At 44.6% G+C, this 24,159-nt stretch overlaps 13 protein-coding genes across 13 annotated transcripts; 8 read left to right on the forward strand and 5 right to left on the reverse strand.

The window, feature by feature from the left end:
* Nucleotides 1-20: 20 nt before the first annotated feature.
* V2V93DRAFT_365487 (NADP-dependent oxidoreductase domain-containing protein) lies at nt 21-1,515 on the forward strand. The gene is made up of 5 exons (XM_066909083.1): nt 21-280; nt 344-505; nt 586-912; nt 976-1,195; nt 1,264-1,515. Exons 1-5 carry the CDS (start codon nt 110-112, stop codon nt 1,410-1,412), a joined length of 1,029 nt encoding a protein of 342 aa, XP_066767416.1. The 5' UTR covers nt 21-109; the 3' UTR covers nt 1,413-1,515.
* V2V93DRAFT_365490 (uncharacterized protein) lies at nt 1,407-2,579 on the reverse strand. Its single transcript, XM_066909084.1, has 3 exons — nt 2,230-2,579; nt 2,005-2,165; nt 1,407-1,944 (listed from the first exon to the last, which is right to left on the reverse strand). The coding sequence occupies exons 1-3, from the start codon at nt 2,502-2,504 to the stop codon at nt 1,499-1,501; spliced, it is 882 nt and encodes a 293-aa protein (XP_066767417.1). The 5' UTR covers nt 2,505-2,579; the 3' UTR covers nt 1,407-1,498.
* A 294-nt stretch (nt 2,580-2,873) lies between these two features.
* Nucleotides 2,874-4,987, forward strand: V2V93DRAFT_321705 (AFG1-like ATPase-domain-containing protein; the record flags this gene model as incomplete). Its single annotated transcript, XM_066907370.1, has 6 exons — nt 2,874-3,167; nt 3,227-3,360; nt 3,418-3,542; nt 3,597-3,779; nt 3,837-4,411; nt 4,460-4,987. 6 exons carry the CDS (start codon nt 2,874-2,876, stop codon nt 4,985-4,987), a joined length of 1,839 nt encoding a protein of 612 aa, XP_066767418.1.
* Nucleotides 4,988-5,621: 634 nt separating this feature from the next.
* Nucleotides 5,622-7,360, forward strand: V2V93DRAFT_365496 (glycoside hydrolase superfamily). Its single transcript, XM_066909085.1, has 2 exons — nt 5,622-6,708; nt 6,794-7,360. The coding sequence occupies exons 1-2, from the start codon at nt 5,722-5,724 to the stop codon at nt 7,091-7,093; spliced, it is 1,287 nt and encodes a 428-aa protein (XP_066767419.1). The 5' UTR covers nt 5,622-5,721; the 3' UTR covers nt 7,094-7,360.
* Nucleotides 7,361-7,622: 262 nt separating this feature from the next.
* Nucleotides 7,623-8,832, forward strand: V2V93DRAFT_365499 (thioredoxin-like protein). Its single transcript, XM_066909086.1, has one exon. It carries the CDS (start codon nt 7,822-7,824, stop codon nt 8,464-8,466), a length of 645 nt encoding a protein of 214 aa, XP_066767420.1. The 5' UTR covers nt 7,623-7,821; the 3' UTR covers nt 8,467-8,832.
* V2V93DRAFT_365500 (phosphoribosyltransferase-like protein) lies at nt 8,793-10,898 on the reverse strand. Its single transcript, XM_066909087.1, has 3 exons — nt 10,475-10,898; nt 10,211-10,296; nt 8,793-10,153 (listed from the first exon to the last, which is right to left on the reverse strand). The coding sequence occupies exons 1-3, from the start codon at nt 10,698-10,700 to the stop codon at nt 8,867-8,869; spliced, it is 1,599 nt and encodes a 532-aa protein (XP_066767421.1). The 5' UTR covers nt 10,701-10,898; the 3' UTR covers nt 8,793-8,866.
* Nucleotides 10,899-12,198: 1,300 nt separating this feature from the next.
* V2V93DRAFT_390237 (Sec34-like family-domain-containing protein) lies at nt 12,199-13,761 on the reverse strand (the record flags this gene model as incomplete). Its single annotated transcript, XM_066912396.1, has 6 exons — nt 12,199-12,308; nt 12,374-12,507; nt 12,578-12,669; nt 12,725-13,099; nt 13,159-13,495; nt 13,556-13,761. The coding sequence occupies 6 exons, from the start codon at nt 13,759-13,761 to the stop codon at nt 12,199-12,201; spliced, it is 1,254 nt and encodes a 417-aa protein (XP_066767422.1).
* A 632-nt stretch (nt 13,762-14,393) lies between these two features.
* On the forward strand, nt 14,394-16,710 carry V2V93DRAFT_343606 (Gaa1-like protein). The gene is made up of 3 exons (XM_066907848.1): nt 14,394-14,869; nt 14,922-15,927; nt 15,988-16,710. The coding sequence occupies exons 1-3, from the start codon at nt 14,595-14,597 to the stop codon at nt 16,633-16,635; spliced, it is 1,929 nt and encodes a 642-aa protein (XP_066767423.1). The 5' UTR covers nt 14,394-14,594; the 3' UTR covers nt 16,636-16,710.
* A 135-nt stretch (nt 16,711-16,845) lies between these two features.
* V2V93DRAFT_365510 (uncharacterized protein) lies at nt 16,846-18,753 on the forward strand. The gene is made up of 5 exons (XM_066909088.1): nt 16,846-17,218; nt 17,321-17,456; nt 17,551-17,958; nt 18,017-18,164; nt 18,221-18,753. The coding sequence occupies exons 1-5, from the start codon at nt 17,203-17,205 to the stop codon at nt 18,380-18,382; spliced, it is 870 nt and encodes a 289-aa protein (XP_066767424.1). The 5' UTR covers nt 16,846-17,202; the 3' UTR covers nt 18,383-18,753.
* Nucleotides 18,754-18,957: 204 nt separating this feature from the next.
* On the forward strand, nt 18,958-19,555 carry V2V93DRAFT_378652 (uncharacterized protein; the record flags this gene model as incomplete). The annotated part of the gene is made up of 2 exons (XM_066911969.1): nt 18,958-19,086; nt 19,178-19,555. 2 exons carry the CDS (start codon nt 18,958-18,960, stop codon nt 19,553-19,555), a joined length of 507 nt encoding a protein of 168 aa, XP_066767425.1.
* A 380-nt stretch (nt 19,556-19,935) lies between these two features.
* Nucleotides 19,936-20,974, forward strand: V2V93DRAFT_343608 (uncharacterized protein). Its single transcript, XM_066907849.1, has 2 exons — nt 19,936-20,543; nt 20,628-20,974. Exons 1-2 carry the CDS (start codon nt 20,101-20,103, stop codon nt 20,893-20,895), a joined length of 711 nt encoding a protein of 236 aa, XP_066767426.1. The 5' UTR covers nt 19,936-20,100; the 3' UTR covers nt 20,896-20,974.
* A 437-nt stretch (nt 20,975-21,411) lies between these two features.
* V2V93DRAFT_390241 (CRAL-TRIO domain-containing protein) lies at nt 21,412-22,637 on the reverse strand (the record flags this gene model as incomplete). Its single annotated transcript, XM_066912397.1, has 3 exons — nt 21,412-21,490; nt 21,620-22,221; nt 22,290-22,637. The coding sequence occupies 3 exons, from the start codon at nt 22,635-22,637 to the stop codon at nt 21,412-21,414; spliced, it is 1,029 nt and encodes a 342-aa protein (XP_066767427.1).
* Nucleotides 22,638-23,136: 499 nt separating this feature from the next.
* V2V93DRAFT_365526 (DASH complex subunit Dad4) lies at nt 23,137-24,045 on the reverse strand. Its single transcript, XM_066909089.1, has 3 exons — nt 23,826-24,045; nt 23,701-23,745; nt 23,137-23,639 (listed from the first exon to the last, which is right to left on the reverse strand). Exons 1-3 carry the CDS (start codon nt 23,883-23,885, stop codon nt 23,526-23,528), a joined length of 219 nt encoding a protein of 72 aa, XP_066767428.1. The 5' UTR covers nt 23,886-24,045; the 3' UTR covers nt 23,137-23,525.
* Nucleotides 24,046-24,159: the final 114 nt, after the last annotated feature.

The following is a 24,159-nucleotide window of genomic DNA, read 5'->3' on the forward strand; positions in this document are numbered from 1 at the left end:
AAGCGATGGAAGCGTCTTGGAGCGTTTATTTAAAGCGCTTCACTTGCCCCGGCTCTCTCCCTACTTCCTTTCGACTATTTGGATACCTTGACCTCAATTGATCGCCAAAATGACTGAATTTGACCCTAAGGATATGGAATACCGGTTTCTCGGAAACACTGGTCTCCGCGTCTCATGTCTATCGTACGGCGGCTGGTTGACTGTCGGTGAGGACAGCGAGAAAGTTACCAAGGCATGCTTCGAGGCAGCCTGGAGCCGTGGTGTCAATTTCTTCGATACTGTACGTTTCTACTTGCGAATTCATCTGTATGAGTACGAATGATCGTTGCTAACCCGGCTATAGGCTGAAATTTACTCCAATGGTGAATGTGAGGTTGTCTTTGGCAATGTGCTAAAGTCACTGGGCTGGACTCGCTCCGATTACGTGATTTCGACCAAGCTTTACTTCGGATTTGGCGAGAAGAGTCCTAACGGTCGTGGTTTGTCTCGTAAGCACTTGATTGAAGTATGCCTCTATCTTTGAAGTTTGCGATAATGTAGTTATCGCCTACGATAGTCGTCGGAGTTAACTAATGATGATAATAGGGCCTCGAGAAATCCCTCAAGCGTCTCCAGCTTGATTACGTCGATGTGATCTTTGCCCACCGTCCTGATCGTGAAGGAGTGCCGATGGAGGAAGTCGTGCGCGCATTCACGCAGATGATCACAGACGGAAAGGCGCTATACTGGGGTACTTCGGAGTGGTCGGCATTCGAGATCGAGCATGCTCATCATATCGCCACCAAGTTCGGCTTGATTGCTCCAATTGCCGAGCAGCCTGAGTACAATGCTCTCAAGCGTGATCGGTTTGAAGCCGAGTACAAGCCTTTGTATGATCTGTACAAGTATGGAACTACCATCTGGAGTCCTTTGGTATGTTATCTGCAACTGTTGATCGTCTTTCTGGATTGTGCTAACCAGATTCTCCTCTAATAGGCTGGTGGTATTCTCACTGGAAAGTACAGCGAAGGATTTGGTCCCGGTACTCGTTACGGAGACCAGAGTTCGCCGGTTGTTGCGGGTATTCGCAAGCGCTGGGAAACGCCCGAGGGCCAGGCAAAGATTGAGAAAGTGCGCAAGCTTTCAAAGATTGCCGAGAAGCTTGGATGTACTACCGCGCAGCTCTCCCTTGCGTTCTTGCTCAAGAATAAGAATGGTAGTTTTTCTTTTACTCTTTTGTTTTGTTGTGTTTGGAATCATGCTAATAGTATATGTTATCCCTAGTCTCGACTATTCTTACGGGATCTTCTAGAGCCGAGCAAGTCTACGAGAACTTGGATGCGCTCAAGGTTTACCGCCAGTTGACCGATGCTGATATTGAGGAAATTGAAAAGATCCTGGACAACAAGCCGAACTACAACGCCTTATTTTAAGTTGTAGATAAGATTTTCGCTATATACACTTATTTTCAATAGATATCTCATACTTATAGCCTGCTTAGGGTATAAGATGAGCTTAACTAGAGATTAGAATGGGATTTTTCCAAATTGTTGTAAAGTGCTGCTGCACACATCGCCTTAATATCCTGCGTAGCTGTAAGTAAATCACGAAGCGGCACAAGCCTGAGAGTGATTTTTTCTCGTTCACTTTCATCGCCGCCGATGCGTCCTTCAAGCTGCGCCATCTCGTGAGCATCCATCAACTTTTTACAATAGAAAAACTGAATCTGCTCATCAGATGCTCCGCAACTGGTATATACGCCACCGTCAGTCGTATACAAAGGACGCATATCTGCGGGTGTGACCTCGATGCCGCATTCTTCACGTAGCTCGCGTTGAGCCGTGAATGATAGCGAGCCGTTATCGGATTCGTCGCCGGGATCGAACATGCCGGCTGGGATCTCCTGCATTGCCATGTTTGAGCCAGCGATTCGTGGTTGAATTGTGATTATTACGTGCGCTTTGTCTATAAAATTGTTAGATATCACTGCAATGATAGTTGAGAGATGAGGAAGTTATTATGTACCATCGTCGTAGTCGGCGGCATTGTTGGCTGAGGGATCGTCAGAGGGATAGACGATTACTAGCATAGCAACACTCTGTCCTCTAAGAAACACGATACCCGGTAGACTATCCCCAGTCTCATCTTCAACTAGAGCCTTTAATTTCAAAAACCCGAGACGATTCCTTAAGCGTAATAAAAAGTTTAGTCTGCATGAACAAGATAAGGGAAAGAGAAGCAACGACTCACTTGCCAAAGAAATCTGCACTTTGGATCTCAATTTTCTTTAATCTGTAAAACTTGGTACTATCAGCAAAACCTATCCCACTTCTAACGGATGTTTCTCTCAAACTGCGCTGTAATCTATCAAACCAGCGCACAAAAGGTGGGAATTTCTCTACATGATTGGCGCCGAGCGTGGGAGCTAAATGAGCTGCAATCTCCACGCGAACGGAATTGTAAAGAAATGAAGTTGTAGAAGATGGCATGCCCAGATTTTTCAGTGCTGTTAATGCTGTATTCATTTATACTCGAATTAATACTCGAATTAACAACGAACTACTCAGAAGTACTACAATTGTTGCGTAGATCAAATCTGCAGAATATGTCAAGTGCGATCAAGATTGAACTCCCAATTGAGCCGCACGGACCGGAGATGGGCTATTTGTCTGGACTTTGGCTGCTTGGTTTTTATTTCTTTTTTTTTTTACCAATGCTCCGATATCTCACATTTCTTTCCTATTGTATTGTTCTATTTGTGATATAATACCTTGGAGGTTTTATGCGAGAATTGTGAATTTCGAAGAATGGTGCGAAGGTTTCTGGCAATTGCACCGAGTTTGGCTGCGCGGCAGCAGATTAGAGCATACGTCGTCCATTGGCAATGCGGCAGAATGCTTAGAGAATCAAAAACTGTATGCAATATACAATCAAGACGCCAATTGAGCTCGACTAATAGAGCACATAATTTGGAGACGGCACCGGTGGCAGAGGCGCAAGCAACCGGATTAACAATTACCGATCCGCTCGTGCTATACCGGCTGTACGTCGACTCTGGCCGTATCAGACCTGACGAGGCCCAGCATCGCGCCGCAATTGAATTCCAAAAGTTGTACTATCGAGTGAAAGATTATGTACCCTCAGGAGATTTCCAGCGACAAGTTGACAAACTGTCTCAGCTGCTTGAGGTACATTGTCGGTTTGTCTACTACCAAAGAGGGTGTAAGCTAATGCTGTGAACTAGGAGATGGAGCAACCGGAATACAAATCGGCGTGGTATAGTCCTGAGCGGCAGTCATTGGCACTTATTAAAAAGCTTTCGGACGAAGAAGAAATCTATCTAGTCAAGTCACCTCAAGGACTGATGATTCATGGAGAGGTGTATGTCGTGTGCTATTAGCGTACATCAAAAGATCTGTTACTGACAAAAATACATAGAGGAAGCGGTAAATCCATGCTAATGGACTTATTTGCTGCATCGCTTCCACATGGATCAAAGCGCAGATGGCATTATCATAATTTCATGCTCTCAGTATACTCGCGCATCCACCGTGAAACACAGCGTAGCCAACAGCTAAAATACCTACCGGAAGCCTCAATAAAGAGGCAGCGAATAGTTTTACAGAACGAATATGTGTTGTTGAAAATTGCTCAAGAGCTGGTGGATGAAAGCGCGGTGTTGTTGTTGGATGAATTTATGCTGCCTGATATCGCGGCGGCCAAGATAGTAAAGACGCTATTTACATTTTTTTTCAAGATGGGCGGAGTGCTAGTTGCTACGTCTAATCGTTTGCCAAAGGGTAAGATGGAACACGCTGAAAATACACTAGTGTGCGGTTGGTGCTAATATGACGTAGAACTGTATTCCGTTGATTTCATGAAAACGCAATTTGGATCATTTTACGATATTCTTCAGTCGCGCTGCATTTCATACGACATACGAAGCCAGAATGATTGGCGGCGAATACTTTGCGAGGAGTCGTGTGCTTCAGCGACAGAGACAGATGATAAGATCAGACGATACTGGCTCTTGGGACAAGATTCTGAAGATGAATGGCAAGCTACATTACAAAAGATCACATCGTCATCTGTACTTGCACGTGACGATCCAGATGCTTGCGCAGAGGAAATACAGGTATACGGTCGCGCGGTACAGGTTCCATGGAGTAAGAATGGTGTAGCAATGTTTACGTTTGACGAGCTCTGCAACTCACCGTTAGCAGGTGCAGATTATATTTCGATCGCATCACGGTATCACACTATCGTGCTTGATGATGTGCCGGCTCTGAAGTTGACGCAGAAGAATCAGGCGAGAAGGATGATTACGCTGCTTGATGCACTGTACGAAAGTCGCGTGCGGTTAGTGATTCGTGCGGAGAAAGACATCGACGAGCTGTTTTTCGCAGAGATGAAACGTGATGACGGACGTCCTGTGGCCGAGGTGAAAGTCACAGAGAGCAGAGGTCATAGTAAAGCTGAGGAAGACGACTCACTCGAGCTTGAAATGTATTCTGAGCTCGATCTGGACCTGTCCAGTCCGTACCGGCCCAACGTCTCTGCCTATGACGAGACTGAGAAAGAAGCTACGTTTGCAAAGGCCGCCGCACCGGCTACGACGAAAAAGGCTAGCGACTACACGAGCACGACTGCATTTACAGGAGAAGATGAGCGGTTTGCGTTCAAGCGGGCGATTTCGCGTTTAAAAGAAATGACGGGGTCGGATATGTGGTGGGAGCAGGGACGGTGGCTGCCAGTTGAAGCTGCGGCGCGGATGTGGGAGGCCAATAACGCGTCGGCGCAGACGAGGGTTGTGCACGATGAAGGGCCTGAGCGGGCACTGGCGCACGACCAGCGGAACGCGTATCAGCGTGGAGAGGATGCGCCGCCAAGGTTTAGCGTGGCACACTTTTGGTCGATGATAAGCTGGGGAGAGGGAAAGAGACGCGATGCGGCGACGCGGCGGTGGATGCGAGGGGCGGATGTGTATAGAGAGGAAAAAAGGGACTGACTGTAAAAAAGAAGAAGAAGCTGAGAATATTCAAAGAAGGGCTGGAGCACTGGCATATTAGCGAGTTTTGAAAGAAAAGAGAGTGTGTAGACTTGTGGATAGGCGCAAGGGGTAGAATATAGACGAGACTAAAATAGAAATCCACGCGCCGGACGCGTTGTGGCGCATATTTTTTGACGCGCGGGCCAGAAAGGTCATCACACGGCTGCTTGACCATTTTAGGTAGAGGAGGCTGCAAGAGTAAGAGCGATATCAGAAGGAGAAGAAGAGAAGAAGAGAAGAATAGAAGAATAGGAAAAGATAAGAAGATAAGAGCAGAAGATAAGAAAAGATCGTAGACTGCGATTGCAGGCTACAGATAGTAAATTTGATGCAGCAAGTTGATTTCAACGCGTCGGTGTGCGGAAGATTCCGAATACACGAGTCTGCTAGAGACGCGAGAAAGGAGAGAACCGCAGCGATAACAAAGCGGGATAAATGAGCAAATAAGCGATAAACTAGAGAATGAACAGAGAATGAACAGAGATGAACAAAGAATGAATAAGCTGATGCCACGCGTTCCTGTGTTCCCGATTAGGGATTATCGGTCCTGGCTTGGTGCGGCTGCTCTAAATGCGTCGGCGTGAACAGTGCACAACCACAGACAAACTCTGGTCTACTCTTTAAAACCCTCGTATCTCCTCTTTCTTTCTGTCTAGTCGGTTCTCTTTGGTTCTCTTTTTCACCTCTTCTCCATGCTGCTCTCTCCCGCTGCTCTTCTCTCGGCTGTGGCTGCCCTGGCCTCCTTAGCAGCCGCTACCCCTGCCCCTGCTGCCCCTGCTGCAGCCCGTCGCTGGCTCAATTTTGGCTACGGCCTCAGCGAAAAGGTTCGCGGCGTCAACCTCGGCGGCTGGCTCGTCCTCGAGCCCTACATCACTCCTTCGCTCTTTCAGCAGTTCCCCGATGGCCAGGGCCCAGTTGATGAGTATCACTTCTGCCAGACGCTCGGCAAACAGGCCTGTTCTGATCAACTCACCGCGCACTGGTCCACCTGGTTCACCGCCGACGACTTTTTGCAGATGAGTGCTGCCGGTCTCAACCACGCGCGTCTGCCGGTCGGATACTGGGCCTTTGCTCTACTTGACAATGATCCCTATGTGCAGGGCCAGATCCCTTACCTCGAGCAGGCGCTGCAATGGGCCCGCCAGGCCAACATCAAGATCTGGATTGACATTCACGGCCTTCCTGGCTCGCAGAACGGGTTTGACAACTCTGGCCTGCGTGATTCCGTCAGCTGGACTTCTGACGACTTAAACTACGAGTTTTCCAAGTCCGTCCTCGCAACCGCTATTGCTACTTACTCTGCGCCGGAATGGAACGACGTCGTCGTCGCGATCCAGCCCGTCAACGAGCCTCTGGCCTCCAACGGTTTTGTAGACATCAACAAGGTCAAGGAGTTTTATAACTACGGATACGACGTTTTGCGAAACGATGGCCAGTCTGACATCGTCCTCGCAATCCACGACGCCTTTATGGGCATGCCATATTGGAACGGATATATGTCGTACCCCGACTACTACAACGTTATTCTCGACCACCACTCTTACCAAGTCTTTTCCCAGGGTGAATTGCAGTATAGCATGGACCAGCACATTGCTACTGCTTGCCAGGATGGTGCCAATGCCAGGGCTTCCTCCCTCTGGGTCGTTGTTGGCGAGTGGAGTGCTGCTCTGACTGACTGCGTATGCTTACTCTTTTTGATTTCTTTTTTTTATTACTCTGTACTCTTAAAAGATTCTAGCTAACCCTATTTCTTTCGGCTGACAGGCTCTCTGGCTGAATGGATACGGCCGTGGCTCGCGTTATCAGGATGGCTACGACAACAGCCAGTATATTGGCTCGTGCGATGGCAAGTCTGACATCTCTACCTGGTCAGACGTTGACAAGGCGAACACGCGACGATACGTCGAGGCTCAGCTTGATGCATATGAGCAGGGTCTTGGCTGGATGTTTTGGTGCTGGAAGACTGAGGGCGCGGCAGAGTGGGATTTCCAACGGCTACTAGGAGCGGGCCTCATGCCGCAGCCTCTCGACTCGCGGACGTACCGAAACCAGTGCGGATACTAGTTTGGTTGATTGCTTTTTTTTTCTCTTTGTAGATACGGAATTGTTGGCGGACTGCATATTTTTGTTGCTATGCTCTGCCATTACTGGCCTGATGCGAAAGAGCTAGCAGTTACTGACAATGATTGGTATGTGCTAGCATCATAGCTCTCCGATATGGACTGTGCAAGTATTAGCGTATTTCCGTGAATTGTGTTTATAGAGGTAGACCTTGCGAATTTTGTGATTATTGTTATTTGGGAATAATAAAACGGTAAAACTCTTTAAAAATGTTACTATTGATCTTTCGCTAGTGCGTGCCTGAGTCTCGAGCTAAGAAAGCCATTGTCATTCCAGTCCCTTTTCAAAGCCACATGCGGCTGAATGTGGATTAATCTGGGGATCATGTTGCTGTGGCGCCTCCAAGGTCTGTCTTCTCTGCCACTTTTATCTAATCTAATCCAATTGCTATTACCTAACTCTTTGTCGTAGTCCTGTCTATTACTTCCCCTCGCCCTCTCTCTCTCTCACTCACACACTCTCTCAACGTATCATTTAATAGTCCTTCTCTTCTAAGTCAATATTTCTATATCGTTAGTAAACAAAATCGAGAGCGACCCTGCGCACAGACCTCCTCTACTTGTAAATCCTGCTTCTCCCCACATCTCTTGCGTCTTTTCTTTTCTTTTCTTCCTCTTCTTCTCCTGCAACGCACTGTACCATCCCTATTCCTCTATCTATCAAACTGTTCAATGCCTCCTCGCAAATCCAAAGAGCCGGTTGATCCCACCTCTCTTCGCCGTTCAGGCAGATCGCACTCGGCAACAACTTCTCCGCTCTCTGGCCTCACAAACAAAGCTAAAATTGTAAAACCAACCGCATCCGATCCCAAAGCCGAGAAGAACGAGAAGGACGAGAAGGACAAGAAAGAGTTGAAGAATACAAAACTGGCTGAACTGCAAGTGGGTGATCCTATTCCCGACATCTCCATCGTCGACCAAGACGGCAACTCCGTCAACCTCTCCACTCTTGACGCGTCTACTATCGTCATCTTTGCCTACCCAAAAGCAAGCACCCCGGGCTGCACTCGCCAAGCCTGTGGTTTCCGTGACGAGTTTCCGAAATTTGATGAACGCAAAGTCGTTGTCTTTGGGCTCTCGGCGGACTCTGTATCCGCGCAGAAGAACTTCCAAGAGAAGCAGAAACTGCCATACTCGTTGCTTGCCGATACAAAGTATGAACTTATTGGGCCGCTTGGAGCTAAAAAAACCGCGACGGGTGGGATCACGCGCTCATATTGGGTTGTCAGGAATGGAAAGATCACCACCAAAGTTATTGGTGTCAAGCCTGAGATTTCGGTTGCAAATTCTCTTAAAGAAATTTTAGCGTCTTCGTAAACCCTTGTATTTTTGTGTACTTTTACTGAATGTTATAGCTAGTAAAGATATGTCAACTTGATTATTTTACTGGATTTATTAAACTGATGATTATTCTAATCCTATACTCGAATTAGGATAGTATATGCGTGCATTCTGTAAACACAGGAATGCGCGATATAGACATTATTCTGTACACCTGACTACAGAAGTCTACTATGCCTTTGCAAATTCAAATTATATAATACTGGATAGAATAGCTTATCTTACCGGCAAGCTGAAGAACTGAATCAAGATTCTAAAGGCTTCAAGCTCGCTCGCGTATAACATTCAGATTTAAAATATCAATTCTCTATTACTGTAAATAATCAACAATCTTTTTTTATCTACATCAAGCAATCCATGCCGCAAATTTACCAAACTACTTGTAGTCTCCCGTGTTGTAAAGGCCAATATCAACCTCAGCTTTTCCCTCGCCGTTAACCAACGCATGATATCCCTCCTGTTCCGCGTTCTTTTCAAGTTTCTTCAACCGCGCATTCTGGAATCTGATTTCATCAAGATGCTCAAGATATCCATTCTCGACACCAGTAACGTACTCGCCCGTAAAAACGCCTACCTCAAACTGCGTAATATCCGGATTCTCGCCCGTGCACGCGGAAATCAAGTCCGGTAGCGTCTGGTAAATGACATCGTCGGCGCCGATAGCAGCCGCGACCTCAGACTCGGTACGCGAGTACGCAACAAGTTCTTTGGTGTCTGCAAGATCGATGCCGTAGATGTGGTTATATCTAATTGGCGGAGCACAGCTGGCAACATATACTTTTTTCGCCCCGGCTTCGCGCGCCATTTGCACAATTTCCTTACTAGTCGTGCCACGCACAATCGAGTCATCGACAATCAGCACATTGCGGTTCGTAAATTCCAGGTCCATGGCATTCAACTTCGTGCGCACGGACGAGCGACGAGCCTGCTGGTCCGGCATGATGAATGTGCGGCCAACGTACCGGTTCTTAACGAATCCTTCTCGGTAGATAATACCGAGCGTGAATGCGAGTTGTAGAGCTGCGTTGCGAGAAGTGTCTGGAACCGGAATAATCACGTCAACCTGCTTCTTGAGATTCTCAAGACCGCCGAATCGCTTGACGAGATTCGCGGCAAGTTTGTCGCCCATAGCCAAATGACTTCGGTAGATAGAGATACCGTCCAGGACCGAATCCGGGCGCGCAAAATACACGTACTCAAATATATCTGGAGTGTACGACAATTGCGGGACAACTTGCCGGATGATCGGCTTCATCGTCGACTTTGGAATAATCACGGCCTGACCAGGAAGCACATCACGCAGATTATGGCATCCTTGAGCCTTGAGTGCCACAGACTCGCTAGCCATCAGCTGGTCAATCGAACCGTCGGCGTTAAGACGCTCGCCAATAACAAGCGGTCTAATACCGTTCGCATCGCGAAACCCAATAAGGCCGAAACCAGCCAGCATACCAACACAAGCAAAGGCACCGCGACATTCACGATATACGCCGCCCAAAGCAGTGAAGATATCTTCCTCATTGACGCGTACCTTGTTTGTCTTTTCAAGTTCAGAAGCAAAGACATTGAGAAGGAGCTCAGAGTCAGAGTCAGTATTGATATGACGATGGACGTCTTGGTCAAGGTATCGCCTCAGCGCCGGTGCATTTATGAGATTACCGTTCTGTTGAGGTGTGCGTCAGTATACAAGCATTAAGTAGATAATATGATACATACATACATGCGAGAGAATAATACCATAAGGCGAGTTTACGTAGAACGGCTGCGCTTCGGAATTGGCGGAACTCCCACTCGTCGGATATCGTACTGCAAGTAATAGTCAGCCTACGCGTTCTCAGTCTACACGTTTTCCTCACCTCCGAGATATTTTCAGATAAGAAGAAAAAAACATTCTTAAAGTAATCGTTTCTTGTCCTTGGCGATAATCTTCTAAAGCCAAAGCGTATACAAACTCGTTTGAAAATAAAAGAAAAAAAAAACTTACAATGTCCGACGCCCATATTTCCGATAAGACCAAGCAACCGCTTCTCATTAAATACATCTCTGATCATACCATTGCCCTTGCACTGATACAGCCGACCACGAGGTCCACATGTCACGATACCGGCTGCATCCTGACCACGGTGCTGCAAGAAATTCATCGCCTCGAGAATCTGCGGGGCGGCGTTAGCGCCGTGGTCGGCGAGTAAGATACCGCAGATACCGCACATTGCTGTTCTTCGTCTGCACACTCAAACAACTTATTCAAAAGCGAACAAGTGTAGAAATGAGAGTAGAGGAAAGCGCAGGTTTATAAAAGAGCCCTGCGTGAAGAGAAGGCCAGGAGGTGTGTTCGTGGGACTTCAGACTATCATCTCAAATTTCAAGCGCAAGAGCTGCGGCGGAAATTTATTTATTTGTCGAGTTCTCAGTGAGCCGCATGCACCAACATAAGTTGTCTTTATGCTGTATTTGCACTAATTTTCGAGTATTATGCTTATACCCAATTGTTTCTCGATATTTACTTGAGGTTAATATCAAAAAAATGTACTATCTCTTAGTACTACAATCCAGACCAGTTCTTATTCATTACAGGATAATCCAGCTGCCAAGATCGTTAAATTCGATGGCCGCAGATGTCAAATGGAAACTCCCAATATTCACGTGATTAAATTTCTGCGGCTCGCCCCATAATGATAGACGAATGACGTCATCAGTCCTCTCTCTGGGTCCACATCTCTTCGGCGCACATATAACAATAGCAAGCACCTTTGTTTTTGTATTCTGCAGTTTTGATCTCTCCAGAAGCTGGCAGATCACTTTCATATCATTTTACACGCCTATCAATGGATACTACTGAATATTTGTCGGCTAAGCAGCCAGAACAGTCGCCTGCCGTAACTCCTGCGAGTGTCTCCAGCTCATTCACGCCCCCCCAGATCTCCGGCTTTGCTACGCCCACTTCATCTGCTTTCTCTGACGAGACATTACCAGAGTACCCAGAATCTCCTTCTGAGTCTTTAACAAGTGTCGTCACGCCTACGACCACTTACTCTGCACCAGCTACAGTACCTTCACGGCCCGAGTCGCGCTCGTCTACGTTATCTGGAGTATCGACCACGGCCGTCAAGGACGGCGTCGAAGGCAGAAGAGTCCATCAACAGCCCGACGTGTTTCTCTCTTCATTATTGGGAGCATATAGTCAAGGCGCTTCTCATCAGCATCATCATCATCGTCATCAGCGCGCAAAACAAGCTGGCGAGCAAGTAACTGGAGATCAGACGCCGCGCCCGCTTCTCTCGCGTTCACCTTCGACTACATCTTCGGGATCCTCGTATACGACCGATAGTTTAGGTGCCACTAGTTATACATCAGCGCCTGTTGACGATATTCCTGCAAACACTGTTGTCTCTGGTTAAGTGGGGGTGGTGAATGTTTTCTTTCAAATGTCGTCTTCTTTAGTGAAGTGATAATAGTGAATGTTTCCTTTCTTTTGTCTTCCTGTTGCGCGCCGCTCGATAGTATTATGTTGGTCTTTGGTATTGTGGATGGTTTTTATTCGTTATATGCACGGGTTTTGGAGTGTAGCTGTCAAAAGTTGTCCAAAAAAAATGGAAGCTTAAACAAATTCAAAGCATGACGCCGGGAATGCAAATAAGTTAATAACAATTAAATGCATTTTTTCTATATCTATTATATATATTTTTCAGGCACAAGATATTTTTTTTTTCAAGAATACGCTTGCATCCTAAACACAAGTTTCATTTGTGCGTCCTGGAGCGTAGACTGAAATAATCTTCCAAAATCCAACTGTGGTCGATCGATGAATTCGTCGTCAACTGAAGATATCATATGTTAGGATCTTCATTTATGATCTGATGTTTGTAAAGTAGAAAACACTTACTATCTTCGCCATCTTGTGATGATAATCCCTGTAGCAGCGAGCAGAGCTCATATAAGACCTCTGCTTTCTTTTCATGGATGATTCGGTTTCGTAAAGTATCCTGGAGCGGTTCGCACAGTCCTTCTAGTAGTTCACTATCACAAAAATATAATTAGTCCTGATGACCTATGCGATATATTTGGAAAAGGAAAAGGAAAAGCATACTAAGCAACACCTTCGCCCTCTGTAAATAATGCATAAAACAGCTCGTACTCGTCATTGCAAACTGTTCTCATATATGCAATACTTTGTCGCGTCTGGATTTTTTGTCAGAACGAACGGAACATGACTAACGGTAATCAGAAAACTTACCAGTTGTATTAGATCAGAAATCATATTTCTCATATCGACGATCCGTTTCTGTATGACTGGAACCACAATTCTTTTTCGCACATTGGTGTAATATTTATAACAGTCGGCCATCAAACTAATGTACTCCTCATGACCTTCGCAACGCTGGTGAATCTCATCCGTCAAGCTTTGCAAGATCGGCGCATCAACTCTGAACTTTGTATAGAAAAGCGCGGATTGTGTTGAGTCGTTCAAGGCCTTCGCGGCAATTCGTGATTGGACATCATTTGCCACGTCGCGAATATTGTTTATGAAATGCGCTCGAATGAGAGTAAGAGCGCGCGTCATGCATTGTCGGAAACGCATCGCGTAAAGATCAATTCCTTTAAATTGGGGCTTGAAACAGTGTCAGCATGATAAATAGACCTTTGAAAATCAAATAATCTAAAACTTACGTGCATATTGCAGTATTCGATACACTGATCCAAAGTAGAAAGCATCTGCTTGAATCCTTCTTGTGTAACAAAATCAGTTCCGGGAGCATTAAGTCGTCGCGTAATTTCTTCCAGCATATTAAACGGTCGCAAGTGTGTCTCTATATCATCTGCCAATTTTTCAAGCCTTATATGCTCGATCGATAATTCATCGCATGCCTCCTGAAATGTGGAGGTTTGGTTCCGAACGGAATCAAAGCCACCGCCTAGTGCGTCAAGGATTTCGAGCATATTATTCGATTGAGCAATAAATTGTTTGCATGATTCCCGATATGATTCAGCAGTATCACGAAATTTTCTAGCACAACGTTGTCAGATTATCATTCAAAATTGCAGAATGGACGCACGTATGGCTTACATGAATCGGGCATCGTTGGCATCTTGTATCTCTCTCTCTAGCGAATCATAGACATCCATAAAAGACAATTCGTCATCTTGCGAGTAAAGGAGAGATTTTTTCTCAATTGGAGTGAAAGGATAAGTAATCAAAGCCACAGACTCATTTGGGATTGCAAAATGCTGATCAACCGTGACTGGCTTTCGCAATCTATTGATTCCCGACATAGAACTACTTCGTCGTATTGGGACCGTATATTCGGGAATCTCGTGCGTTGTCCTCATTTGATGCATTACCTCCTCTGCCACATGTCGTAAGCTACCGGGTCGAGAATCGCGTGCGTCAGGCAACTAGTAGTCTCTTTAGTTAGCTCGATTCATCTTTGAGGAGGCGTTGCTCGCATTAAGAAGTAGAAAGTCACAGACCTGAGATGGATGTTCTAATGCAACATCCTGTAATATTGATTTACGCCGTCGTCGATGCCTCTGCGGTGTAGGTTGCGGGGCATACTGTGAAGGACTGACATGGTACGCCCAGTCGTCATACATGATTGTCTAGATGCCGTAGACAGATTAGACGAAAAGCGAGGCCGACCTTGCGAGACGAGACGGTGGGCGATGACAAGCACACGCAATTGCCAGCTTACACAGTAACAACAGATATACAAAAAGGTCTTCACGCTCTGAGTCGTGTCGTTGTTGTCTTCTCGCCGAAAATTGACAGTATGTGGGGGAATATCTGTGTAGAGAGTACTATCTAGATGTTAATTTCTCGAAGACGCTGCACAGGAGCATCCTCGAAGTGTCTTCAGCGTCCAGGGGCTCGCGTTCTAAGTTTTTGCCCGCGTCTCCCTTTTAAGGTTGTCAACTCTTTGTCCTGGCCATCTATCAGCGGGCTAGCAATCGAGCTGTTAAACAGCATTTCCTTTTTTTTTTTTTACAAATAACCATGGCTGTAATATAGACTCATCAAAGTCGCCCTTCTTTTCTGGTTCTTGAAAAATCTGTGTCTTGTTTCTGACAACTCAGATCATTACGCGTGGTCAATAAATATCTATACGATGCCGCTATTACAACGATTGAACCGGGTCTTCAATAAAAAGGGAGGCATTAAATCTCTGATTTCTTTACTTCCGGTGATCTCTGTATTACTAGTACTTGCAGGAGTCTGTTTGCTTTTTGTGCTTCCTATGGATGGGCAATTCCGAAGAACATATATTTCAGAGAACGCATTGCTGCCTGGTCAGGCGCATACATATTTCAAAGATTCCGAGGAGAATATACTACGTGCCTATAGAGAAGAGGTGAAAATTCTTAAAGATGTTGCAGAGTCAGAGTAAGTGCATTTGTATTGCCCTTCCGATATTTGGTTCTAACAATCCCTCTAGACGGGCGGTGGTAATTGAGAAATGGATTAATGATATGGGATACAAAGCTGCAATACATAATTGGTCGTTTACGCATCAAGATGATGTCAAATCTGGCTCGAACGTATATGGTGTGTTGCATGCTCCTAGAGGAGACACCACTGAGTCGATGATTTTGTGCGCGCCGTGGATCAATGGCGACAATGAATTCAACGAAGGGGGCGTTGCGCTTGCGATTGCATTGGCTCGCTATTTCACTCGATGGTCGGTGTGGTCGAAAGATATAATTATCGTGATTCCTTCAGATACAAGATTTGGGCTCAGTAAATGGGTAGCTGATTATCATTATACTTCAATGTCTGCCTCGAGTGGTGCAATCCAAGGTGGAGTCGTGCTGGATTTTCCTGGTTCTTATGAGCATTTCTCACGAATCGAAGTGAAGTATACCGGATATAATGGACAGCTTCCAAATCTGGATCTGATAAATACGGCGGTGCTGATCAGCGCTCATATGCATCTTAACATTGTCATTCATGGTGTTGCTGGAACTGATCATGAATACAAAAATAGGGCGACAACATTACTCAGAGGTATTATCGATCAATCGTCTTCTGGTCTTTATAAACAAGGATATGGTAATGAGCCGTTTAGTGGATGGAGGGTCGATGCAATTACATTGAAAGCAGTCATGGATACCCAGTCAATGCCATTCACGCAGATTGAGTACGGAAAATTAGTAGAGTCTGTTTTGCGTTCGATCAATAATTTGCAAGAACACTTTCACCAGTCCTTTTTCTTTTACTTGATGATATCTCCTTGGCAATTCGTTAGTATTGGAACGTACTTGCCTGCTGCTATGCTTGTCGGCGCTAGTTTTACCATTAAAGGTATCTATTTATGGCTAAAGGCGACGGAGTCTGCATCGGGAAAATCAATTGTTGAGTCTGCGCATGCCTTTGGTTTCTTTGTAGCAATTTTGCTTGCGTGTGCGGCACTTTTTACTGTTGCTGGAAGTGCCCCTTCATCTGTAAGCTGGTCTGTTTTTTCGCGTAACTGCCGCGTGATATTAATTGTTACTATTCTACAGGTTTTGTTGCCAATTTACGGTTTAATCTCAGGGATATCAGTGATTTTACCTTTTTTCCTAAATAAAATCGTGGAACGAAAATCAGAGTCCTATATCACCAAGTTACGCTCCTATTCACTCATCTACGCAGGACTCGTGCTAACCACACTCAGCACTTTAAATTTCTCACTGGCATTAATACTTGGACTTTTATTTTTTCCGCTTGCTCATTTAGTAAAGCCAAGCAAGGAGGTGTCAGAGGTGTCAATTAAAACGAGCGTAGCGTCGCTCGTGTCAAATGCGGCAATCATCTTGACGAGTCCATGGACAGGTATTCTTCTCTATTTTAGATTTATTGTCTGTCCTCCATCGTCTAAGGAAACAGTGTTTCCGCGGCTTATTACATCAATTTCTGTGCCCAAATTAGATGATTTTGTAAATGGGATGATGTGGAATTGGCGTGCGTTGGGTGTATGGTCCTTCGTACCAATCTTGTTCTTGGTATGGCTGCCGTTATGGATAAGTGCTTTTGTGGCTACTTTGATTCAAGAGTCTAAAGTGATAGAAGTAGAATCGGTGAAGAATGGGAAAGCTGGAGAAGAGAAAGTAGCCGTAAATAGTGAAGGGGTTGAAGATGGAAAAAAGAGCGATGAGAGTGCAAAGGACTAATTGTGTGAATAGCGCTTAGATGTACATGAACTAGCATTGATTTAATAGCTGAATAATGTATAATATTTGCTTTGACCGACAGCGTTATCAGTAGAGAATCTACTTATATTTTATCAAACAGTGCTTTATCCATCAAATCACGGGAAACTGGATGTTTTCTCACTATCGCATCGACTCAAAGATACAAAAGAAAAAACCCTAAACAAAGCATAAATTTAGAAGAGTAAATCTCGCTCTCGCTTTTCCTTATCCCTTTTGATATTTTTACAGTTGATCACTACCCTAGTTACTTTTCGCTCTTATTTATCGTTACTTTGTTTATCTGAGGTTGTACAATTGAGTGGTCTTAAAATAGGTCAGTATTCTTCTTTGTTGTGGACTACTGCTATTGTGTATGTCATTCGCTGATCTGGATGGAGATCAGTGACTGGTTGGCACTGTAAACAATGCATCTCAAAAAAGCACTTTTCATTCTTCAACTACTATTGCTAGCCAATATTCGTTAAAGATATATTATCATATTTTAACGTCTTTTTATTAACACTTTATAGGCAAAAGAAATTTATAATGTCATATAGAGTAGGTGTGTACATTCAATATATTGCCTCATCTTGATCCCATATTCAGATCCACGAACCCAAGATCAGAATTACAAAGGACGAATGATATTAATAATAGTATATAGAACTTTCATCGTCCGCTCGTGCGGCGTGTCGATCAGCTTGGTGTAAAACCGCCGACGAGAAGATTCAAAAGGGCGAGTTGCGATTAGGTGTTTTTGTCTCTATAGGCGAACATCAGGCGTATCAATGGAGACACTGGTATGAAATATTACTTCTATTTAGTATTTCGAATTCTTCTTGGGGGCTATTGTCATTTTTGTTCCACATATTAACATGTTGATATTCATCGTAGGAACTGCGTCACGCCCCAAGTTATTGATAACATCAAAAAATCACTCGAGAATCTTCCTGATGATTTAGATGGGTATTCTGATCTCGCGCCTGAATTTCAGAAAACTGTGGTAGACACACTTGAAGCCGGTCATATCAGTGATGATTTATTCAAAGGGGACGTCTCGTTAAATAGACTTGGTGCTAAAAAACCACGAAAACCAAGGGCCAAGAAAACTGAAAGTGAAGAAATTTCTGAGAAATCTGAAAAGCCAAAGAGAGAAGAGGAGAGTGCTGTTGCTACTACTACTGCTGACACAGTTGCAAAGCCGGCTAAGGAGCCCAAAGTGAAAAGGGTTGCAGATGAAGACGCAGATGCCAACGGCAAGCGCAAAAGGGTTGAACCTACTGAAGAGACAGGCAATGGAACGTGAGTGCCAGCATTTGAGGCTACTATATATATATATTTTATGTTGATTGGTTCATAGATCGGTCAAGCGAGGTCGTGGTCGTCCTAAAAAAGATGGATCTGTCTCATCTGCCTCGGATAAGCCAAAAAAGCCTAAAGAGCCAGCATCAAAAGCTGAATCTGCAGACGGCGTCAAAAGAGGACGAGGAAGGCCTAGAAAGCCTGAAGTGAGTTATTTTCTACTAGTTTGTATCTGATGAATTTCTAACATATATGTATATAGTCCGAGAAACCACAACGAGATCCAAACACTCCGAAACGTGGACGTGGTCGGCCAAGAAAAACAGACGCTGATCCTACTAAACCGCCGAAACCCAAGCAAACGCCAGATGGTGAGAAGCGTGCTCGCGGGCGCCCGAAAAAAACAGCTGTTGAGACTGAATGATTTAATTTTGAGAATACTGTAGTAGCGCGATGGTTGTGTTTTCCCTTTTTGTTTCTGGATTTATATTAGGAGTAGGATTTGTATGATTGGCGTCTAAGAGAAGCGGGAATTACTGTTTGTAAAGTACTTTTCGAAAGAAGAAAAGATTATTTTGATTGCATTTTGCATTTCTGTAATACTGTGTGAACGTGTATGGTATGTATGTACTATGTATTCGATAATGTTAATAGGTACTATTTGTACTAATTTTTGTGCCAATTATGGATATCAGTAAGTGCTTGCCACAAATACAGGCTTTTCTCTATTTTTTGCATCTTTTTTTGAGTTTTCGGTGAATGTGATAGTTATAATATCAAAAATTGAACAAAGTAGTTGTATGTGTAAATGAAGTAGAGCAGTAGTCAAGTTATTTGGGTTTGGAATCATAGAGCCTCACCATGAATATCGTGCTTCCCAGTCATGTTATACATCTCGTTTCTCCTTTTAGACACATGCTCAATTACTACCTTGACTATAGACCTCAACTTCACTTTTCGCGTGATTTCTTTTGCAAAAAAAGGTACTAGAAGTGGAATATGAGTAAGAATTTAATAGGTGCATATAAACGCACAGAAGCACAGCGTCTCCGAGGACGTGTAATTGCGTTGTTTGTGGGTGGATTTGTGGGATTATATGTCGGTGCGAAAATGATTCCTTATGAATTAGTATGATTACCTTTTGTTTTTTCTTTGTTTTTTGTATTTGCTTTTTCAAGCTACAGAAAGATGGGTCGAAATTGACAGGTATTCTATTCAGATAGGAAAAGAGAAACCATCGGAAGAACTAGGCAAAGACGGTCAACCGTTCTTGAGATTTCGAATCGAACCCGCCAAACCTCTAGAACTCAAGCGCGATATTCGCGAAGAACAATATAAATCACAAGTAAAGAAACTTATTGATGAAATACAAGCGCAGCGAATAAAGGATGGCAAGAAACCGCTTGATGATGCGATAATCGAGGAACGAGCGGCAGCTTTAGCCGAGGCGCGTTTCGGGATATCTAAGTTGGATGAGGCAAACACTGCAGAGAATGCGATGCCGAAGGTTGATCTTGATGCATTGAGGAAGGGGACGGATGAGAGTACGAATGAGTGGATGAAGACGAAGTTTGGGTCGGCTGAAGATAAAGATTGAAGAAGGGCGCAAAAGAATGACGGCAATGTTTCTGTCTGATGATAGAAACAAAAAGGGTTTGCGTTATGTATATAAGACTAAAGTGCACTGCTATCAATTGAATGAGTGAAGTTATCGTGCTAGATGTTATTTGGAAATGTCCCGGAATCAGTTGCTTTACGATCCTTTTCACCATATTTTCTACATGCTATTGACCAATTCACAATAACCTATCATTCTTATATGATTGATCAATGTTTAATATCATTTATTAATAAAGGCGAAAAAACACTAAAAAGAAGTTAACTTCCCTAGGTTGAACTTTTTGGACAAACAGTTGCGGGTTAGGTGGTAACTGGGAAAGAGTTCGGCAAAACAGTATACCAGTTTTTCATCAACGCCAAGTCAGATTTCTGAATGTTTGTCTCTTTTGCCTACACTTTTATCAGCAAAAGAATAAAGTAGCCTGAAAAGCACGAAGCGAGCAAAGTGCGTTTTTTTCTTGTCTGAACGTCACGCCTCTGTTAAAACTCACGTTCATTGAACATTTCTACATTCGATAAATAATGTCACAAACAAATACAGATCCACCAACATCAATCATACTAAGCGATTCATCCCTACCTGAGGGTCTTCCACGTTGCGCGATTCCAGGTCAACCTCTGTGCTCCTCGAATGAATACACAGCAGGTCCAGGAACATACATCGACACTAACATTACGATCGCAAACAAAAGCGCAATAATTGCGTCTGTTCTCGGAAAAGTCACTGTTAAGCGCGCGTTGAAAGCTGAATCTGAAAAAAGTAAAGAGCAAACTAAACCTGCTCATTATATACGCACAGTGTCAGTTAGTCGTCCTGAAAAGGCAGCTGATGCCGCAAATGCTGTGCCGACGGTCGACGATATCGTACTAGCCAGAGTCCTGAGAATTAACCCCCGAATGGCAAATGTTGCGATTTTAGCTGCGGGTGATGGGATTGCGAGTGAAGAGTATGGTGGAATTATAAGGTACATTTTTTCGCTGTTTTTGGTTTTTGATTTCAAAGTTGTTGTAATTTCGAAACAATATCACTAACAAATATTTAAATATAGATCTACAGATGTACGTGAGACAGAAAAGGACAAAGTGAAGATGTCCTCGAGTTATCGCCCAGGCGATATTATTCGCGCGGTGGTAATCTCTCTAGGCGACGGGACAAATTATTATCTTTCGACAGCACGAAACGATCTAGGCGTAGTTTTTGCTACTAATGAGTTATCTGGAGAACCAATGTTCCCTGTCGATTGGCGGACGATGAAGTGTCCTATTACAGGATCGACGGAAGAGCGAAAATGCGCGAAACCATCAGGATTAGATTAGACTATGAATATGATGAATTGTATGATAATATAACGAAAATTCCACTAGAACTACTCCATCTAACTCAGGGTGCGATGGCTAAACGTGGACGATGATATATCTTTATAAGTCAATATCAAACCAGACTCTACAGCGCGCAATATATCTCGCAGCAGAATCAAGCGTGGCGAAATAACATCAAGGCAAAAAAATAGAATAAAATACGGAAAAAAAAGGAATGCGATAGATACAAATAGATTGATGAGAAAGAAAGGCCAACGATACAAAAAACAACACCAACGTGTATAAGACAGTCTATGCATAGCAAACACAAAATTGGATGTTATACAAATGCATACACATACCTGTAAATCTAGCGCATATCGGTCCCTAGAAATGCGACTGCCAAGAACAGCTAGGTTTGTATATCAAACGCAGCAAGCAATGGCAAATGCACACATAGCAACTAAAAGAAAAGCCTGAAAAAGACTGAAGAATATTACAAACAAAACGAAAAATTAGTTAAACATAGAAATATTACGAGCTCTTATCTTCGAGGGCGACCTTGCTAAGCTGCTCCATAACTTCGTTATCCATCGCCTTCTCGCCTAATTGGCTATTGGCGTCGAGTACAGCAGCAGCTTCTTCAGCAGTCTTATTGTTCCCAAGCATTTCATCAGGAAGCTTTGCAGATGAAGAGGCAGCAGCTACTTGTGACTCTGCCGCAGTCTCGAGTGCCTGAGACTTGCTCAGTTCTTCTTGCAGCTCTGAATCACTCGTCGCGCGCAGAGCGGCCTCAGAAAGACCGACTCCACCACCAAGAGCGCGCCACCTCTCCATGTATCGAGCGCGCTTCTCAGAAGCCATTTCGTCAAGAGCTTTCCAGTAGACTTCGTGTTTGTACTCGAATTCCGATTTGCCGCCAAAGACCGAGTCGAGTTGTGCGGCCGGAACGTATTTGTCAATGGGCTCGGAAAAGACGAGCTTCTCGCGGGTGAGAGGGTCGATGAAGGGGTAGATGATTTTGAGGAAAGTCCATACAAACCAGGGGATATTAATGACGAGGGCCTTTCCAAGACGCTCAGGGTAGTGAGTCTGGAGGATGTGTAAAACCTGACGACCCTGGTTGACCGAGGGATTCTTTGAGGCCGAGGAGGATTTGAAGTCTATTAGCAGCGCCAATGACTCCTGGCCACTAGGCATAAAATCAATAACGCGTTCGAGAGAGTAGACGAGGTGTTGGATCTGGCGATCTGATTTGTCGGTGTTTTGACGTGACGGATGCAGGTAGAGGCAGGGTCGCGCGTTGAAGTCAAAGCCTAGGATAATTTGCTTGCCAGAGGCGTTCTGAAGAAACATAAAAAACAGATGTCAGTAAAAAAGAGCCACGAGTACGAGAACAATTGAGGTAAAACAATGTACAAGGAAAGACGTGCCTCGGGTGAGATGTAGTCAGCAGTAAGCTTGCGGACGCCGTACTCGCGACGCCAGACGATAGAGCCCTCGATGCGCTTCTTAGCATCGGATTCTTTCCACTTAGTGGCCCGGAGATAGCGTAGGATGCACTCTTTCGTAAGCCAAGCAAGCTCTTCGTCACAGAGGGGAGCTTTTTCCTTGCTGTTTTCAGCGACAGGAAGCTCCGTAATGGATTTGACATGCTCAAGGACGGCATTGTACTTTTCCCGCTCTTCGGCGGTCAGAGGTGGGCGGGGAGTGGGTTTGCATGAGGGGATGGGTTCACTGAAGGGCACGTAGCGGACCATTGTGAGGAGAGGTGAATGAGGGAGGAAGAGGAAAAAAAACAGAGGAAGAGAGGACGAGTGGAAGAAGGACGAGCGTGGGCAAGGGCCGGCGGGAAGCACACCCTTCCGGGACTACGCGCTCAAGGCGCGAGGCGACGCTGTGGCGGGTGCCATAGCTCCGAGAGATCCCTCTTCTTTCCCTGAGTCCCTTAGCGGCTGAGCCGACAAACTCTGAGGGAGGCCCAGAACGGACATGATTAGAACAAAACAAAGAGGCAAGAAATTAGCTACGGATTGAGTTTGGGAGGACGGGCACTCTATTGAGGCGATGGAGGAGCGAGAAGGGGAGGCAGGGAGACTGCTGGTGGTTAGCCCTGCTCCGGCTCGATGCAGCTCCGGGCTCCGGGTCGCGAGTTTTTTGTCTTTGCAGAAGCAGCTGAGAATGGGCGATGTTACAACTGGGATTGTGCAATATAATAGACATGTTAGTGAATCTAGAATAATGATAAGGATGGAAGAACTGAAAGAGTTGAGTAATAGTGTTGTCGCTTTGCTGGCGCAGACAAGGGGTTAACAAAGAACAGTCAGCCACAGTCTTCCTCACTGACAATTCATTGTACTCGATCTACTCTCAATTGCCCGATCTGAATCCTTTAGCCGTGTATATTTGAAATTGTTATAGTAAAACAGAACTAAGTTCTGCTCTCAACTATTGCTGTATTTGGTAATTCCTGAACAAAAGAGCCGTGTATTCATGTCAATCGAGCACTGCAGGGCTTGCGGCCTTGCAACAGTTTCATCTATTATTAACGAACTGAAATCTTTGGACCATAAATCTTTTTGGTCAGCATCAATTTGATGCTACAATACACGCTCGCAAGTCATATATTTACATCATATTCACACGCGTCATAACGGTTTTTCCAACGAATCTGTACTCTCTAAATTAAACAACACATTTCGTTGATAATTCTCCCACATCTGTGACAACAGTTCGACGTTCATATTCTCTCGATTGACGTCCTGCATCGAGATCAGCTTATAACGAAAAAACACAATAATAAATTTATATAGGCCGGCTCACCTGCAGAGTTTTGTTCAAGACGATAACTGCCTCGTTCAGCTTTTCCTGATGTATGATATTATTAGCACGTAAACCATACAAGCAAATGCATGCAATTTGAATTCGCGTCGAACGCAGACACGTACGATATTTGTGATGATGCGGGACAACAGCGCGTTCTGGACTTGCTCGTGTGGATTCTCCATTTTCGTTGCAACTATTATAAAAATAAATATCAATATATAGCATATTCATATCACTGTCCATACCTACTATAGAAAATCCAGAATACAGCAGCAATATAACCCACAAATAATCAGGCAGCCAAGACGCGTGCATCAATAACAGAATCAAAACAAATACAGTTCACCACTAAGCAGCAAGTGTAAACCCTTATCCTGAAACGAGCTCCGATCTGATAAGGACATCCAGGAGTTAGTTGCCAGACCCGGGACTCGCAAGTCTGATACAGGAGTGTAT

The sequence above is a fragment of the Kockiozyma suomiensis genome (assembly GCF_038497685.1).
Source record: "Kockiozyma suomiensis strain NRRL Y-17356 unplaced genomic scaffold V2V93scaffold_3, whole genome shotgun sequence".
NCBI lineage: Eukaryota > Fungi > Ascomycota > Lipomycetes > Lipomycetales > Lipomycetaceae > Kockiozyma > Kockiozyma suomiensis.